The sequence below is a fragment of the Chaetodon trifascialis genome, chromosome 1 (assembly GCF_039877785.1).
Source record: "Chaetodon trifascialis isolate fChaTrf1 chromosome 1, fChaTrf1.hap1, whole genome shotgun sequence".
Taxonomy (NCBI): domain Eukaryota; kingdom Metazoa; phylum Chordata; class Actinopteri; order Chaetodontiformes; family Chaetodontidae; genus Chaetodon; species Chaetodon trifascialis.
Genome location: NC_092056.1, coordinates 14110141 through 14130132, shown reverse-complemented (window position 1 = coordinate 14130132; position 19992 = coordinate 14110141). Strand labels below are relative to the sequence as shown.

Genomic DNA, 19992 nt, shown 5'->3' with positions numbered 1-19992 from the left:
TGAGGTTTTTTTTCTCTATGCCAAGCAGACTCATTCAAATGGCCCTGCAGCTGCACTGAACATCATGTGCCTTCCTTATTTGATACAGCCGTATTTTACTCTATAATAAATCTTAATGGTCAGTTGTATTACTGCTTGGCCCTGTAGACATGATGGCTGTAGAAAATTTCCATGACTGCTTTTCTGACCTTTGCTGGTTCTGTTTTTCTTTACAGAAGCTGTTTAGCCTGGGAGCAGGAGACCGGCAGCTTATCCAGACGCCTTTGAACGACACGTTGCCTGTCACATGCAAAAGTGTTGCTCTGCTCTTCCAGCAGCTGGGTGGGTCCAGGCACCTTGATAACTACTAAATAGTACTCCTAAGGCAGGAAGAGACTTAATGAGTCAGACTGTGACTTGTTAGTGACTCTGTGTTGTGTCATTTATTTGTTATTAACATCCTGCTGTTGTATTCATTGAGTCAACGAACAGTAGTTTTCTGCTGCAGGTAGTCACTTTTGCAACATTTGCCATTTAATTTTTAAGACATTGATGGATTGTTGGTCATTATAACATGACAACAGACACTCAATCATTTGTCTTATTACTGGCATTATTCATCATTCGTCTTATTTGCTTTGAGAAATCAGCTCAATGTGTGTGACATATTTGACATTTTTAGAGGCTCAGTTCTACTGTGCTAATCACATGGTGGTAAACTACAGCAACATAGGACTTTAACAATCAGGAGACTTTTACAGTGAGCCATTAAGAAGTGGGATTAAGTCTACCCTAAATGTTTCTAAGGCAAGATTCTGTTGGTTTCTGCTTTGCTTCACCAGTGATTCTGCAACAAGCACATGATGAAGATTTGATGCAGTTTGTTGGTTTCACGTCGCCTTGTTTACTCTAGATATTAACAGTTCAAACTGTGAAATGACTTGCGGAGGTAATACGTGCTTTGTTAAGAACAACATTCCTGATTCACCGTGACTCATACATAGAGTAGTTCAGCTGTGTTTAAGGAGTGTACCTATCACTTTCCTCAGACTTTGAAAATGGCTGCTTGTAAAAAATTGCAAACTGAGCTATTGTACGTCATATTTTTAGACTTTCAAGTCATTCTAGAAGAATCAGTCCCAGTTCATCTAACTCTACACAACTGTAGGCGTACATCTGCGAGTGCTGAGAGTGAAATTAAATATTTTTCACCTGAAATTTGATTTGTAATGGAAAGTTGGCCCCTCATTTAGCTTCATTTGATTAGAAGAATGTGCTTCAAAACAGAGTGGACATTATTTCCTGAGTGTATTCACACCATCCTCTGTTTGTTTGGACAAAGTGGTGAGCATGCACATGGGGAGGGTACGTGCATGATACTGTTGTCATCAGGGTTATGTGGAAGTCAAGCCTTTGTGGCCAATCTGGATACACAAAACAAAACAATATTGATATGATCTGCGGCCATGGCCCGTCAGTCTTCACAAGCCTGTTTCCATTAATCAGTACAGTATATTATCCAGTGTTGTGTGTCCTTGAAGCAGCCACAGGGCCACAGTTACTGTGAGTTTGAAAGGTGCTCACTTGTGACATCATTGTTAAAAGCATATAATTGTTAATGTTAAAGTAATTTTAGAGGTATAAAGTGTTGATGTGCTGTGAGTATCACGACAGTTGCCAAGAGTTAGACGAGGAAATCTCTCATTTCTGTGTGCTTAATGAGAGCTACAGCCAGGACATGGTTAACTTAGCTTAGCATGAAAACTGGAAGCAGGAGGAAACCGCTAGCCCTAAAACCATGACTTGATTAAAGACACAAGATATGCCTGGACAGAACTAGGTGAGCACTTTACAAGCTAAGCTACACCAACCACTTTCTGGCAGTAAGTCCTATATTGAGTGTGCACAAATGACAGTGGTGTCATTCTTTTCTTGTAATTCTGCCAAGAAAGCTAAAAAATCATGTTTCCCCAAATGTTAAACTGTTCCTTTAACAGTGATGGTTTTCTTTCCATCCATTATGCTTATTACATTCTGAGAGAGAGAGAGTGTTGATGTGGGACCATAGATGCTGTATTTAATGGCTCGGTCTGTCTTCTGGTCATAAAGGAACAAAGTGTGCAGTTGTCTCTCTGGTCTGAGTCCTGTTGTTGTAGCAACAAGAAGCAGGTAGTTGTAATAATTGGCCTTGCCTTTAATCCCACTTTAATTAACTGTTAATGTAATGTTTGTTTTGGATTGTGCAGCAGAACAAATGTATGCAGGAATCTCTGATTGACAGTTAAGCTATCATAGCATACAGTGGGTAGCTGTTAGACACTGGCCTAGTTAATCATTCTTCCGCCCTTAAAACTGACTTCTCTGGATGCTGACAGGAAGGTAAACATCACAAGTCAGCTGACCAGCTACACGTAAGCAGAGAGAACAAGCGCATCGTCTCCACTTATTAGGTCATGCTCATGTCCACATGAGGATTGGCTAGAAGCTGTATGGGCAGGTCAGCACATTGTTCTGTGTGCACAGGTCACCCTAGTCACCAGAGAGGAATGTGTGTTAAACATGTCACTCTGCACAGGAAGTATATCCCCCTGGGGCGAGATAAAACTGGTCATCAGCAGTGCTGTTGTTTGTTGTTTGTTGCCTTTGTCTCTTCTGTTGTCCGGGGATGTTGCTGTCACTTCTGATTTAGGGCTCGGAAATGGGTCGTCATTTCCAAAAGATAAGTAAACACCTGAATCTGAGGTGTGATTATGAAACCGGAGGTACACTCTTTATAGAAAAAGGTGCTGCCAAAAATAGCATTTCATTGACAGCATTTGGGCCCACCGTGTCTGAAGCTGAAACTCAAATTTTGTTGAGGCACATGTTCCCTTTCCTGTTTATCACTGAAGTGCTCCACTCAGGCAGCCAAACATCCAGACCCAGCGCCCCCAGTGGCACGGATATATGTCTGCCAGTGTTCCTCTCTCTTTATCACTCGACGTGTGATGAATTGGTCTGTCAGTTGCTTGATAGAAAACAATAACAGGAACTGTAAACTTAGAATTCTTCCTGATTGTCCAATTGGTATTCGAAATATTATTTATACTGTTTGAGAGTGTCGTTTCCTTTTGTTTTTTTTTGAGAGATGAGTTTTTCTATGACTTTGTATTCAGTGTTTGTCATCATGGATTGTCTTAAAGTGGACAGCTTGCAGTTTATGTGTAGTGATTCTAACTGATAGTATGGCAGATCTCTTCAGCTCATTAAACCTTTGGAAACTACAGGAGCAACTCTAAAACTACTTAGAGCAGAAGTAGTTTTGCTGCAGTTTACTAAAAAACAAACTGCTCTTTTCACTCTTGAATCCAGGATTGGCTCAGTGTCCTGCCTACATGTACACCCTGGTTCCAGAAAAGTTGGAGGGCTGCGTAAAACATCAATAAAAACAGAATGAAATAATTTACAAATGTACTTTGTTTACAGACATTTATATGTGTTCCTGAGCTCATGTATTAATATCCTTTACACAATCATGTGTTCACAAAGTGGTGAACCAGTTATCACACTGTTTTATTTAAGTTTCGCACAGCATCCCAACTTTTTTGGAATACAGCTTGTATTTGCTCCATACTGTGGAGAACACAAAGCCAGCACAATGCTCACCGACCAAAGACACGCTGTGGCAGCATGATTTATATCGGCAGTTTATTCAGTAAACGGATTAGGCTGCAGTGGCCTGTGCAGGCAAAGTGATGCTGTCTTCTGAGTAGGTTTAGGCTTCTTCCTCACCGCAGATCCCAGCAGTCGCGAACATTGCACTCAGTTTAACAATTCATTGAATGAACTCCACAGATTGTGGAATCTTCAGCATCTTCGAAGTGAGATAACCACATCAGTACACAGATGTCTCCATCCCATCCATAAATAGCACAAAAACCCTCTATATTAATATAGAAGAGTCTGTAGAACACTGCCAACATTCTACAGAATATTGTATGTCTTCAATTGCAGTAATCAGCCTTGAAGCTGTTATGGATACGCACAGAACTCCCAAATGAATATTTTGTGTTCTGATCTGTGTCAACAAATGTTTGATGAATGATCTGGAACAATGTGGCCGTCACATTCCAACAAATACCTCATCCCTTTCGTTCTCTGTTGTTTTCTCGTTACAGGAATCCAAAATGTTCTAAGCCTATTTTGTGCGGTTCTGACAGAACACAAGGTTTTGTTCCACTCCACCAGTTACCAGAGGCTTGGAGAGGCATGTCGCGCTCTGGAAGCCCTCATGTTTCCCCTTAAATACAGGTAAGCATGCGTCTGACCCCAGTGGCAGGACAGATTCTCATGTGACTGCCACAGCTTGTGATTCGACTGATGATTAACTTTGTTCATCTTATTTGCATTCAGTTCAGGTGTATCTTTTGGATGAGATTACCCTTCAAGATCATAAAATTTTGGCCTTGTTTCACCTTGTGTATTTAGTAACTTCAAATGTTTCCACTGACTTTCAGAATTCACTTCTTCAAGAGGTGCCTGTCACTTACACAGTGATTAATTTACTTCCATTTTTAGAACAAATGCATGCATTAATATCATTCCAGCCAAACTAATTTTAGAGGAAGTTTTAGGAGAAGTAATTTTTCTCAAGGTAAAAGTTTTGAAAATGACTCTTACCACTTATATTTCTTTCTGGTTTTATTACACTTATGTGTATTTACGGTTAATGTCCTCTCCTGTGTTCAGTTACCCATACATCCCTATTCTGCCTTCACGGCTGCTGGAGGTGTTGAGCTCACCCACCCCCTTCATCATTGGAGTGCACTCCATGTTTCAGACTGAAATCCAGGACCTGGTGAGTGCAGATGTGTCACAGGCAACCCAGCAATCTCTTTTACAGTAACAATGTAATTTTGGACAACAAATAATGTCATTTTGGAGTTTATTTTGATGTCTTAAAAGTGATGATGCATTGTGACATTTTAGGCTTTTAGTTCTTTCTACTGGACAGGGGAGTTTTTGATTTAATAAGCCCTTTGGTTCCATTTTTACACATGAGGATTAAGTAATCTGCCCTTCAAGAAGATGTTTATATAGCTGATTTCAGCTGAGCTTTGTCAGACATGCTTCCTGTTCCTCAAAATACTCCTTCCAGCTGCAATCAAACTGACCTGTCAGTATTTTATGTGTGTTCTCCAGTTGGATGTTATTATTGCTGACCTGGATGGAGGAACAATAAAGATTCCTGAGTGCATCCACTTGTCCCTTCTCCCTGAACCTGTGTTACACCAAACACAGACGGCCCTGTCCCTGGTAAGCACAAACGTACACGTACACACAGACATAGATGCAAATAAAGTATTTAAATAATGACAATATGCTGACATTTGAAGTAAGCAAGAAAAATGAAATACCAAATTGACAAATCACAGCATGTCCTTGTTCAGCATTGGTATACATGTCTCTCGGTCCATCTTTCCCACAGACACATACAGTAAGGTCCTTAGTAAGTAACCCTTGAATTGTTGTGGTCAAACTTGCTCAGTGACTGCTAGTAAAATTGATGTTCTTAATTTACTTTCTTATTTAAATCATGCAATACTTTATCATGGTGTGCTATATTATCTGGTTACTCATCATGCATTCCTCATAAATGAGGAATATTCACTTATGTTGCTGTTGCACTTATTGAAAGTTGTAGATAACAGTGTCTGTTGGATAAAAAAAAAAAAAATCATGTGGAGATAAATGTATTCCTCACAGGTTTTGCACCCTGATCTGGAGATCGCAGACAACGCGTTCCCTCCGCCTCGCACTGCACCCTCCAACCTCAAGTTGTTGGTAAGTCAGCTTCTCTATCACATGCCCTGCATTCATTCACGATCCTCAGGCTGTCTCATTGTAAGGAGCGGTGTCCTCCTCCCACATGAGGAGGATATGATTGTCCTCAGTAGATAAAGTCTCTTATCACTGAAAGGTTAGTGGAGGAGTGAGGGCACAAACTGACGGTAACCCATTACCCTAAAGACAAATAACATGTGTTGCACAACTGAGTTGTCAGACTGCATTAATGGCATACGCGCGTGTGTGTGTGTGTGTGTGTGTGTGTGTGTGTGTGTGTGTGTGTGTGTGTGTGTGTGTGTGTGTGTGTGTGTGTGTGTGTGTGTGTGTGTGTGTGTGTGTGTGTGTGTGTGTGTGTGTGTGTGTTTTTCAGGACAAGGAGGTGAGGGCCGTCTTTCTCAGGCTGTTTGCACAACTCTTCCAGGGCTACAGGTCTTGCCTGCAGCTCATCCGCATCCATTCTGAACCTGTAATTCACTTTCACAAGGTAACATAACGACATGCTGGAATTCCCAGTGGTGAAATAAAAATTTAGCAAAAACCTTATTTTCCAGTATGTGACCTTAGATTAAACTCCTTTAGCAATTGCTCCTCAGCAAACACGTTGTTCTTTTGATGTGCCAAGAATGTTTTTAGCCTGAGTCCAGCAGTGAGGATGAAATTACATGTAAAGACCCGACAGATAAACCTGTCAGGGATGCGTAGAGTATGTGTTTGTGTGAGTTTGCGTGTTGTTTTAGATGTGTTTTAAAGGCTCCATGACTCTTCCGTGATGCTATCCTTTTGTTTATGCAAGTTCCGGACACAATCCCGTAACCTTGGGCAAAGCCCGGCAATGAGCCATATGAAACATATTAGGTTTACATTTTTGTTTTGTGCCGGGGATTTTGTTTGTTCGTGTCTGTGGTGTCGCCGTGGTAACCCCTCAGCACATCATCCTCAAAGTACCCCACATGGATCACATTATAAACAAACGCTCTGCTTATTCGCCTGGAATCGCTGAGTGGGGAAAGCTTGAGTGAACAGTGTTTTATCTCTGCTCCCCACAAGCACAAATGCGTAAAGTAAATTAAATTCATTTGCATGTAGTCATTTATAACTAGATTTATTCCCCTTTTTGGACATGCTGAAGAACTTATCCATGATTTGAACATTAAAAGATGCTGGTCTCAGGCCCCCTTGCAGAGATATTTTGTTGAAGATTTTGTAATCTTATTCTAAAAATGGCTGTGATCACTATGCTTGTTTTTCATTCCACAGTATGTCCATATGAACAAGATTACATTGCTCCCATCTGTGTGGGGTTGTAACTGCTCTAATTCTGACATTATCCAGACTGCCTTCCTGGGCCAGCGGGGCCTCATTGAGAACGATTTTCTGACCAAGGTTTTGGATGGCATGGCCTTCGCTGGCTTTGTCTCAGAGAGAGGTCCGCCTTACCGAGCCTGCGATCATTTTGATGAGGTACTGCACCATAATGCCCCACTTAAAGCTGAACTGAATTACCATTCACTTAATAACTAGTGGAGTTCATTCACGTTTTTCAAAGTAAAATCATACTCAATCTGTAAAATAAGCTGACTATGAGTAATGAGTGACTGTACTGCAGGAACACTGTTCATCACAATGTTTTCAACTTGATGATCCACCCGCTTACTAGTTAAATAATACTGTTTTGTTGTGTTTTTTTGTTTGTTTGCTGATTGTGTGTTTTTTAGCTGGTGGCCTTAGACATTGATAATTTTAAAGAAGAAGAGGTCAGCCCTGCCAAGCTGCAGAAGCACATCAGGGAACTCTCTGAGCAGCTGTACAGAAATGTAAGACTTCATAAAGTTAAGCACAGCTACATCTCCTCTTCTGCCCTCATTTAAGCATGCTCCACATGTGTATATCCATTATACAGTTTATACAGCAGTGTATCTGACTAATACATGCGGTTCCCTGGCGTGTGTTCTGAAGGAGAACCCAAACCCCCACATGGCATTCCAGAAAGTGCCTCGGCCTTCAGAGGGATCCCACCTGCGGGTGCACCAGGTACCCTTCCCCCTGCTGGATGAAGAAAAGGTGGAGAAGATGGTACAGGAGGGTGTGGCAAAACACAGCAGCACACCTCCGTCTACACGACCTGAGAGGAAGTGTGTTGTACCTGCCGGACCACCCGTTGGTATGGCCAACTTTAAAACTGCCATAATGTGCAATAATGCTGCTGAGATGACGTGAACATTCACTAAAAGTCTTCATATACCTGCAGGAGTTTGTTTATATTATGCCTGTCCCATAGTGTCAGATTTAATGTAACTTGTATCTGCAAAATATGTTTTTGACATGTGAAAATGCTCTGATGTTAGCAACAGCTGGAGTTTTAATCTGCAGTGGTTCCTCTCCTTTTCTGTCTTTCTGTGCTCCAGTGTCCATTATGGGTAAGAGCGGCTCTGTGTTTAACAGTGCTCGCAGGCTGGAGGTGGTGCGAAGCTGCATTTCTTTCATCTTTGACAACAAGACCCTGGAGACAGAGAAGGTGATGCACAATGTCTTTCAACAGGGAAGCTAATCAACCTTTAAACAAGCTCATCAGCAGGAGGCATCTGCCCTTTGTGGAGCTATAGATTGCTCATCTTCATTGTGCTAATGCTTTCCAGCTGCCACACAGACACAGAAATAGATGGGGCCTGTAATTAAACACTATCTGACTCCATATTGATATCACCGTGTTCCTGTCTCTTGTGTTTCTCCCTTGCAAACATCCACGCTGCACAAAGATGTCTGCTCAGATTTTCCTTTGTTTTGGCCCCATGTACTATGTGAATCATAGGTTCTGCCTAGTTTACATCCAATATGTTTCAAATGGGATGGTTGCCAGTCTTTTTTATGTATCCCACTGGCTTCATATAGGAGTTATATAATCCAAGCCTGCATCTCTCTGCAAATGTAAGAATGCTTTACAATGCATACTCTGACCCCTTGTAAGCCTGTAAAGCCTTTGCTGCCAAATGGTCACTGTGAACACTACTAACCATACAGCAGGTCAGAGTAGGTGCAAGTACCCATTTTTTGAACAAACTCAAATTGACAAGCATGTCTAATCAACCTCTCTTGGCAGATTGGTCACTTTATTCAGAAGTTTCCCTTTGTCCACCTTTGTTTCCACAGACACTGCCGGCTGCACTGCGCGCACTGAAAGGCAAAGCAGCCCGCCAGTGTCTGACTGACGAACTGAGTCTTCACGTTCAGCAAAACCGCGCCATATTGGACCACCAACAGTTTGACTACATCATCCGTATGATGAACTGTGCCCTCCAGGTAAGTCACGTTAATAAATGTCAGAAACATCCCTTTCTGCAGACAGATGGGAAATATGTACAGTAGTTCTTCATGCAGCCATGGAGGCATATTACAGTTTAAAAAGTCCACATTATTTTTCTTTCTTGACGTACAATCAGTCAACTAATCTTCATCAAAAATACTTGAACAATAACTGATAATCAGCTAAAAGTAATTTATTAAACTGTTTCACTAAACATTGACTGGTTCCAGCTTTTATATTATTTTTGATTTATGAGCTTTGAGTTTTGGATTGTTGGTCAGACAAAACAATTCGACAATGCTGTCATGGGCTCTAGAAAGTTTTGAGGGTTATTTCTGGTCTAAAATAAATGAAAAAACAAAGAATAACACTCAACTCAGAGGGGTTTTTTTCATCAGAGATCACTGTGAAAGAAAAACTTTGTCAGAAAACGATCTAAGTTACAAGCTGTTACTGACTCTATACATGATGCAACAGTCAGTGAAGTTGCATCATACATCAGTAACTCTAACATACCGGAGATAGTCAACAAAATTATATCTGAGGTTTAATTACTTTGATCTGCTGCTCAAACAGTTGTTTTAAAACTATATCTTTTTAAACATTTTGTGTTATTCTGATCCAAACAGGACTTTCACTTTCACTGTCTTAGCCAGCAGACCACAGTAAAGCTCAGCAGATATCTTTCTCCTCCGCCTGCTCAGCAAGTCTGATGTTAAGAGTTGATTTAATTAATTACCCAGATTTTAACCAAAGCATTACCTAAAACTGATGCCAAAGGTCAGAGACTAGTAGCACATATCTGGTTGCACATGTAAATGTTTTTGCTCCACACCAAGTCTATTTTTTATGATTTGGGTCAGATTTAGCAAGCCTGTCCTTCCTCTTCAATGTCTTTTTTCTTTTTTCTCATGTTTGTCTTTCTTTACAAGAGTCTGGCAATGTGTTGTAACTCTGAGTCCCAGTGATGCTGCTCTCATTGTTTATAAGATAGCGTGTTTGTGTCTTCCTGGTGCCCTCATGCCTCAGCTACTTGTCAAAGTGAATAAGTAATGTGTTTTTGTGCAGCTCATAAAGAGTCAGCGAGGCTTCACTCAACCAGAGCAGCCGGGTCTTTATTGGTAGTTCCTCATGTTTTACTGCCTTGAATCAGCCCTTTACAGGGATTTTAATAATTTTAAGCAGTCCTCACAGAGTGCAGCTTTAATGGAGTGACTTTAGATTCCAGGCATTCTTTTTCCCCCACAAATGATAGAAAGCCAATTAATCCCACCATCTGCCTGAGCCAGGGACATGCAAGGTCATTTGACGTGTCACTTGCTCCACAATTACGCAACAGGACGAAATGAAGCCAAGCACAGCATTGATTTTTTTAGCCAATATAATGTCTCCATGAGAAGGCTACCGATTAGCAAATTTAATAATTTATGTCTTTCCATGCACGAAGAAGAAAAGAAAAGATAGAAAACCTTGTGTCATGCCTTCTATGCTGCATAATGTCTGTGATCGTTTCCAGGAGCCCAGATGAACTCTATGCTGCTTCGACAGTTGTTTGTCAGTGACGTGCATTTGTTAAAAAGTCAAAATGTGGGAAGATGCCACCATCTTTTTTGCCCTATGATTTAGCTCTAAATCGTTGCAAAGCTGCGCACTGTTTTGACGGGCCATTATTGTGACACAGCTGATAGCCAGACTGTCAGTACGTCTTTTTTTTTGTGTCAAAATGAGATCCTGATGTGCTAGCTTTTGTTGGAACAAATGAGGTAAGAATTGTAATGTAAAACATTAAAAAATGAACTAAAATTATCAACAGAATGTGAAGAAATGACAGTTTTGCAGTCATATTCAACATGTCCATGTATTGTGTAGCAGAGATATCTACTGAAGTTAGCATGCTAAGCAGCTAGCACCGGCTGTGTTCAGTCCTGGTTGCTGAGCCTTGTTCCACTTCCAGCTTACTGGGTCTGAAATGCACCTTCTCCTCCCATTGGTCCTAAGCTCCTCTGCACCCCCCCCTCCCCAATGCTCCAAGGTGCCAGTGTGGCAAAGTCAGCCATTAGCACTGCTACCTGCACAGCTAACAAGTTAACAGTTACTCAGGTGATATGCTGCCCCCTATTTGTTTGGAGTATGAATTTGAAAGGTGGCCCATTCTTCCAAATTGCACCCTTAAAAATTGTCCCAAAACTGGCAATGAAATGAGACACAAAAATGATGCACAATCCAAGCATTTCCTTCAGGGGGATGAATATTAAAGTATGATTCTGGTCATTTTTAACCTAAACTTTTTGAGCTTGATTTCCTCTGACACGGTGCTGAAAAGACAATGATCCACAACCACACATGATGGAAACATAATCAATTCACACATGGAGAAGATTTTGTTAACCGCAACGTGGGATAAGATATAGTCAGCCTTTCTCTTATGGTTTCTTGTTTGTTTGTTTTTTAGATTTTACTGTGCATTGTTCATCATTTCTTCCTATCTGAAGTTTTAAGCCAGGCATTTGTTCCTGGCTTTCATTTCTTGGTCTCATCTCAGTTGTGGGGGATTTGTCTCGGATGAGCTGTGAAAAGAATATAAATAGTAAAATGATGGGCCACTAATTGCTTTCATATTCTGCATGCTGCCCTTTCTTTCAACGCCTAGCCACGTAGGAGCCCAAAATGTTGTATGTGTGTACATGTGTAAAAAAGATCCTGCAGTGGCTAACAAGGCCACAGTGACTTGTGCTGTAAAAATGTTGCTTGCTCTTTGTACAATGACAGCATGTTGCCTTATTAGGATTTCTTGCGTAGCTGTTGCTGTCACACAGTCACAAAGGCATCATCATGAGGCCAATTAAAACACTTATCGCTTAACTGTCAACTCCAGGTTAAAGTGACAGTTCTGTCGCCTGGCTCCCAATCAGTGTTTTTCTTTAAAAGGTTTTCAGGAGAGCACAGCCACATGAAGCGATATGTAATATAAAAATGCTGTACTTAATTTATTTTATTTACGTTTATGTTGTAATACATAAAAAATGTCGATACATCCTCCTGACTGAGTTGATGGCCGGAAAAAGTTTGCAGTGACGCATTTTTCCTGTTTAAACATCTGTCGTAATCCTTATCTGTGTCGTCTCTCTACCATGAATCACGCTCAGTAATGACCCTCATTGAGGTATTTGAGTTAATTGCACGTTTATTTGTTTGTGTGTGTGTGTGTGTGTGCATTGGTCAGTGCTCCAGCTTTTAGAGGTAAATGTTGCGCAAGCCATGTGGGGGAATGAATCCTGCTGTGGATGTATCCTGGCATCCCAACCATTTCCTGTCAGATAGGATTATGAGTCCTCTGTGCTCTGCTCTCTCATGGCCCAGGGCCTCACGATGGTGCTCGAAAACACAGTCTGAATGGCAGTTTACTGTGAGAGGGGATTAGGGCGGGAGGTCCATGGGAAGCAGCCACAACGGCATGGAGTCCATGAGTTCAGCATGATCCTGAGCTTGACCGTCTGATGTGGAACAGTGTGCAAGAACACACGTTACACACAGATGTTGAAAAGTACGAGGCACTTAACCTAACTGTCCTGACGGAATCGCAGACTGCTGAACTATGAGCTGGAATGCCAACCAACTGAGGCTTTAATAACTTTGAACATCGCCTTTAACAGTGAATAGACGACTTCATTACATTTTTACATTATTTAGATCATAAATTAGTCTCTTGCTGTGAGAACATGGCCCCTGTCTGCCTTAGTGTTCTTGATGGACTGCCTTTCATAACATGGTCACTGGGAATCTGCACTGTGTATCATTCCCATATTCAGAAAACTGTTGCTGTAGCATGTCCACCAGAACAGCCAGGTGGATGTCCTGCTCAGCTGGACAGCACAGACATCAATTATGAGGCTTGCTCCCCTTCATATTAGTGATTCAAGCTGCAATTAACAGTAAGAGCCTCTGAGTTAAAAATGTCTATTTGTCAGTAGCCATAAAGGTCTCAAAAAACCTTTCATAATTGCCAGTTAATCTCACAGCTTCCCTGGAAGGTGCTAACTTCTCTGGAACGCTCAGGAAGCTGCTGTTCGTCCACATCCTCCAGCGTCTCTGTTGCGTGCTCAGTATCCTAGCTCACTGTATACGTGTCTGACACAGAATAGCTCCGTTAGTCATCACAGCTCCTGTAGTTTCGGGGAGAGGGGGAAATGGTGAGACATACAGTAAATAATAGGAGGAAAGGAAGACGGCAGGGTGTCCTCGCAAACAGAAATGTGGGGATACAAAACACCCTTCCATTCCTCCATTCTTGAAATACCAAATACTGTAGGCTAACATATTTTCCCACCCTGCATCATGTGGATCTATTCAGTTCTATGACAATGACTACCTACAGTACCCCTAGTTTTGTCAAGTTCCTCATGTGATGCTGCTACTCCTCAGGATTCACTTTTCAATCAGTCTTATCTCAGACCCCCTGCAGATTTCACTGCATATCTGTTGCCTCTGTTAGTTGACCTCCAAATATTTGGAGCTGTCACTTAGCCTGTCTGTCTGCTTGCAGGAGATTAAGAGGAAGGTTTGTTAGAGATAATAAGTGTGGCTTAAGTAAACCTGATAATGTCTACTTTATATGAGATATGACATGTTGAAGCAGCCTCTGGACAAAGCCCGTGACTTTTTTTTTCTTTCGAAGCATGACTGTGACCTTTACAGCTCTTAAAATCTTTGTCGTCATAAGTTTGTCTTCCAAAGAAGTGATGACGTGTCGTTGGGCTCCAGTCTTTTAGTCTGAATAATGCAGGTTTGTTAATTATTCACACTCTCCTGCCTGTGCGTTTCCACTTGTTGTTCTATTTTGACTGGGGTCCATGAACTCCTGTGACCTGCAGCATTGTTAAGGATGCCGGTAAACAATGCTTTGGTGCCGCTCCATGCTGGAACATTTTACCGCAGCCCAAATAACTGCAAAGAAAAACACTCGCGACAAGAAAAATAAAACAGAAACTATGTTGCTCAGTCGATGGGGGGCCAGGCTTTCATGTGTGGCGGTGGAACTTGTGTTTTACATTTTCTCCCCTCTGTACATTCTTGTGTGTGTGTTGTTTTTTTTTTTTTGTTTTGTTTTGTTTTTTTTCTTTTTAAGGAATGGCATAACAGAGGCCCCCCATTACAGGCCATTATCAGAAAGTGCAGCATTCTTCTCCCTATCCTGACCACCAAATTAAAAACTAATAGTATGCCGCATAGTTTTAGACAAACTCAGACACAAACTTAAGATTTCTATTTCTTTGTGTTTGCGCTTTCACATGAGGTAAAAAGAGAGATTTGGTAAGGAGCAAAATGTGTGTCATTTCCACATTTTCTGTGTATGAGGTCCCACTCAGGGTTATGGGGTACGGCACCAGGTCAGAACCAGTGCTGTTGTTTGTACATGGTCTTAAATCAAGTGTCCTCTGGCCATTCTCATTTACAGAGCTCAACAAATAGGTCACAACAAAGCTTACCAGAGATAAGTACCAATTTCCTGTGAATCAAGTACTTTTGAGTCCAACTCGGGTCTTTTTCTCTTGTTCTCCTGTTCTCATCATTCTTTGTAATCTGCACAAGAAAAGTTTTGCTACAGCCCACAAGTCCCCTGCTCTAAGCCTCTTAATGTACTCTTCATCTTAATACTGTTCTCTTGAAAGCACCAGTGAGTGCTGCCCGTTTGACCTGAAACAATCCCAGATACAAAGACGCTGTGGCATGGTGTGTAAATGTCAAAGACGGAGTGTTTTCAGCTATTCTCTTGATTTAAAAAAACAAAGAGAATCAAAAAATAATAATAACGAGAATAAATAAGAGAATTGAATATACTTTCTGGCTACTCGTGGCTTCTTGATAAATGGATGCAGCATTTTATGGCCAAAATGACTGCATTTTGTACAGCGCCTTGCGATTTTCTTCATTGAGACTTGTGTAGCAATCTAGTTCAAGAATGTAAAACATAAAATTACCAATAAATTGAAGACTGGAACGCTCTGACTATTTTGTCAAGGCAGGGATTATATAAGGCTATTGAAAGCATATGTCCCACTAGTGGAGTGCTTTTGGCAGAGCTTTTTTTTTTTTTTTAGCATTGCCCTGACATTCAACAGGACAGGCTGTCTTTATGTAACAGGAAGTTACGTTTGTTGAAAAAAGATTCTTTGCCCCCCAAGGTTCTCCCCAGATCACATCTCTGCATTGCTAATGTGCAGCTGTGTAACAGTCATGTACTGAAAGACGCAGGGTTCTGTCTTATATCTTAGCATTACACAGACCATTTCAGAATAGAAACAGTGTAACAGTAACAAAATATTTTTTCTTTAGAAATGTCTTCAGCCAGGTTTCCCCTTTTGCCCCAGTCTGTGTGACCTCTCTGCTGGAAACCAGTGCTTCAGTGCAAAGAGGTGTTCACAGTGCTATGTAACATGTCTCTTGCTGTGTCCTGCCCTGCTCTCACTTCTCCCCTGTTGTTTGGCCCACAGGACTGCTCCACCTCAGAGGAGTACACGGTAGCTGCTGCACTGCTGCCCCTGTCTACGGCCTTTTACAGGGTAAGGAAATTGATCAAGAAGAAGCATGTGTGTGAGCTCAATTTAATGCCTCTGTTTCTTTTATTTTCATTGTTATGCATGCAGAACACTGCTCAGTCAAGTGCACAGTCTCCATGTAGCCTCCAAAGGATCATTAAAAAAAACCCCCACAAATATATAAATAAAGATTTCTGATTTATCCCCAGTGGTTTCTAGGCATGTATGTACTGGAGTTTGAACCACCTAAACTGCTGTTGATACTATAATAACTTTTAGGTGAACAGATTTTTTTCTGCTCAAATCATTGACAAAGTGCATGTAAAATTTTGGATTTTTCCAGAAACAGTGCCCCAGTTACTCAGAATATCTGTCAACATGCACCAATGACCAATGAAGCAGCTACCTCCACAATGAAGGCCTTACACATGCGTGTCTTTGATTTCATGTCAGCTGTCCAGAGTGAGGTCTGTGGACAGTTTTGCATTAGTGAAAACTGTAATAAATAAAAGCTGAAGTAACGTTAAAAGTATTTCTGATATTACATCTCCAGTGAAGTGTTGTACATTGTGATGACACAAAATCTAGATTTATAACAGTTAAATTGGCCGTGCTGATATGTCAGCCAGTATTAGCTTATTGTACATATTTCAGGATCCGGTACAAATTGACCAAAAAGTAACAAGCAATCTCAGAACAAGAATGCCAAAGATATATTTGAGGAAATTTAGACACAGTTTCTCCATTACATAGTGACAGTCACTGAAGGGCACTTCTAATTGTTGATATTCCAGTACTGTGCTCTTGTCAGGCTCTAATTAACACTGTACTGAAGAGAAGGTTGTAGTCTGGGAATAGCCAGAGAAAGGGCATTTCTCAACCTTTGACCTTTGCTGATCCCTGAGCATGTACATGCACAGATCAGCATGTTAAAACCTCCATAGCAAAACATAGAAGATGGGCCATGACCTTTGGTTTCCAAACCACATTATCAACACAAGGTAGCTGCATTATTGTCCACAACGATGTCCCCACAGCTGGCTCTTGTTGCTATGGGGACAGACACAACTGTCCGCATTGGCTTTTTGCCTTGTACCAGTGCCATACCCCAATGGGCTGGACTGGGACCTGGCCCGTTCTCTACCACCACATGACTCATCCAGTTCACATGCCACAGGCTGATGTAACTCCCTTGGATAAGTCTTTTGCGTTGTTTTTCTTGTTTCTCTTCAGCGCCACCAGTATTGAAAATAAATCAATAAAGTCAGGGTTTCTTAGCTTACTGCATGCTTTTTAAACCATGTAACAAGAAGATACCACTACAAAGCAATTTCTGTTTCATAAGAATATCCATTAGCTAGTCATGATTATTACACAATGGAGCGGTTGCAGATATTTTAGTTCTAAGATTATAGATGATTTCTTGGCTGGAACTGATGACTTATTTGAAGGAAAAATAATTGGAGAATGCAACAGATTTTTCCTTGTTATTTACAGATGATTGGAACTAGTGACAAGCTTGAGCTCTGCCTCACCCATTGGGTGAAAAGTGAAGTGAGGTCAGGCGGGAATCTGCCAAAAGGATTCTGTAATCTCTGGTTTAGTGGCGCGAGGCTCATGCAGTGAAAATGTGAGAAAAACAAAGCTTGGTAAGAGAGCATCCCAGCAGCTGTCATCATGGCTGTGGATTGAGAGGCCTATCTCCCAGTTGATCCAGCATACCCTTTTTTTTTTTTTTTTTTTGACTAATGTGATTATCAAATGCAACCTTAGAAGTTAGGTAACATGAATGGGATGCTTGATCTAGCAAAGAGCAATATGTACCATTACACTTCAGCACACATACTGTAGCATAATGAGTTTTGACTGCAGGTGGTTGTTTTAAGAGGCCTTTTTAAACATCCAAAATGTACCATCTCATATTTCAGAAGCCCCTCACCACCCTCCACTGTGTCTATACTAACAGGAAACTTACATAAGTCCTGAGAGACTGTCAGCATAGTCTCTCAACCATTGCTTATACATTACAGTAGCTATGTGTTCTACAAACAGTTGCGATACTTTATATGGTAAATGATCGCTGAGTCCTTGAAGCTGACCAGACAACACCGTGAAAGTCATTGAGAAGAATGTCAGTGAAAGCTAGCTGCTCGTATCTCCCGGAGTGTTTTTACCCCAGAAGTAATCAGTAAGATATTTTTGAGAGTGCTACCCGTAAACACCCGTCCTCTCTGACTGTTTTATACTGTGTGTTATACTTTTTATGGCGCTGCATGCACATACATTGTTGTGTACCACTTTAGAAGTGGTTTGCTGGTGCTGCAGTAAAGTATGACCCTTCAGTGCCGTTGTTCCCATTGTGTGAGGAACGCTTTGCTACTTGTAAAAACCACCAGGAAACTGAGTTGAAAGGTTTTTTTTCAAGTGGAGGTTGTTTTTATGGTGAATAAAATCATAGACCCACTCAAAACTGTGCTTCTTGCACTGACCCACTTAATGGTGCACTGGCATTAATGTTGAACCAGTATTGTTAGCAGAAGCTGAGGAGGTATTTGCTCATCGATTTCTCTTCTTGATATAAATTCATTTCAAGATCAGTCGTTTTCTGATATTCTTTGTTTGATTCAGACGGCAGTGTTGAAGTATCTCCTACAGCTGTTAGTCAATAGTGTAAATTTTGCACTTATTGTACAAATATTCATGAGAAATCCATGTTTTTGTTTTTTTACTGCTCTTGCATGCCAAACATGGGGTAAAAAATTGCCCTCCTCTGTTCAGGCTGTTCGCTCAAGTTCAAGAGTCAGACATTGGTCAAGTTCCTGTTTGGTATTCTTGGCCAGACTTTGGCAAGCTCACACTGTGCTCATGCTTACAGAGGTGCTGTCCCCATGGCCCTCAAGTCTCCAGGTCGGAGAACGTGGGAATATCCCTCGCACTGCAACTGTCTGCTCCCAGAATCTGCTGGATAGAGGCAGTGTTTAGTTTTAATGCTGACCATATTTTGACAACTGAAAAGCTTATGCTATTAACCCACATTCTATGTTCAGTTGTTTTACTTTCCCGTTTCTTTGGTTTCCCCTCAGCTTGACCCTTTTTGAGTGTTTTGCTAAAACTGAAACACATGATGAAGTATCATAGATGTTTGTTAATGTTTCAGATAGAAGGAAGGTGAAACTGATTTGCAAAATATCTTTTGGCCTGCATCATGCATGGATGGTGCCATTAAGCCTGTGCAGGTAAAGTTTATCTAAATGCTACACAACCTTTGCACAGTGGCCCTTTGTTAGAGGTGAGGTTTTACATTTTGCTGTCATTCTCTAATCTGCGGACAGTTTGTCTGGCATTCATTATCTAGTGAGGGGTGGGTTTATCAGGGGATGAACAGGTGTCATTGACGTCTGGGTCTCTTGTTATTCTGCCCTTTGCAGTGCCACGTTCTTCCATTTGATTGTGTCACCAGAGGAAATGTCTCTGTCCAGGGGAAAAACACAGGTTGAAGCAGCAGCTGAAAAACCCAAACGCAGTTCTGGATGACTTGCACAACAAAACACTTGACTGTTAGCATTCTTTCAGCCATAGTTTATGCATGGGGGGATTTGGCAACTCGCTCTGTCAAACCGCTCTGCACCACGTCCTTGCGAAGAAAATGACGTACTGCATGACCCTTGTGTATCTCAAAAATGTCCAGCTCTTAACTTACCGTATCTGTGTTTACTTTGTTTGAGAACATTTATGTTATTTGTACATTGTGTTTTTACACAGTTATGGCCTATGGATTCCATGATGGGCTTGTTTATTAGTCCGACTTTCAACACGTTGTGCTCTGTTTGTTTTACGCTTCTGAATACGATAAATACATTGTTCAAATTCAATAGAGAGTGTTTCAAGGTTTCAGGATGCAAGAAGTTTTCCTCAAAATGTAGAATTGCAAAAATGAGGAGATGGATTGTGTACAGGTCAGGCATACATTCCCACAGAGGACTTGTCGAAAAATAATGACTGTTTTTGTATCTACATTTCAGGAATGCCTCTTTCTGTGTCTTCTTGTTTCTCTTTCTTCCAAAACACTTGTAAATAATGTTGCTGCCCCAAGGCTGGTGACACATCAAATACAGCAGTCTTCACTCAGTGTCTGCATACAAGTGCACACTCCCCTCAGTGACAACATGCACCGTCTCTCAGTCTCCGAGAGACACAGTTGACATGTGAGATGCTGTATGGCTGATGTTTGGAGGCCGCATCAATCATACTGTGAACCTTGGGATCGTGTCCCAGAGTTCAAAACAAGATCCCAAATCCTGATAGCTTCATGCCTTTGACCTGTACACAGCATTTTCTCCTTTCTGTCTC

General features: G+C 41.3%; 1 protein-coding gene across 2 annotated transcripts in view; it reads left to right on the top strand.

Moving 5' to 3' along the window:
• The window catches only part of sbf2 (SET binding factor 2), an 89417-nt gene that overhangs the window by 38948 nt on the left and 30477 nt on the right, over positions 1-19992 (top strand). For both annotated transcript variants that reach the window (XM_070984557.1, XM_070984476.1), the window contains exons 6-17: positions 216-321; positions 4137-4269; positions 4708-4816; positions 5161-5274; positions 5725-5802; positions 6176-6289; positions 7138-7266; positions 7521-7619; positions 7762-7966; positions 8211-8320; positions 8953-9102; positions 15598-15666. In XM_070984557.1, coding sequence (XP_070840658.1) covers positions 216-321; positions 4137-4269; positions 4708-4816; positions 5161-5274; positions 5725-5802; positions 6176-6289; positions 7138-7266; positions 7521-7619; positions 7762-7966; positions 8211-8320; positions 8953-9102; positions 15598-15666 — 1416 coding nt within the window. The remainder of the gene's footprint in view (positions 1-215; positions 322-4136; positions 4270-4707; positions 4817-5160; positions 5275-5724; positions 5803-6175; positions 6290-7137; positions 7267-7520; positions 7620-7761; positions 7967-8210; positions 8321-8952; positions 9103-15597; positions 15667-19992) is intronic.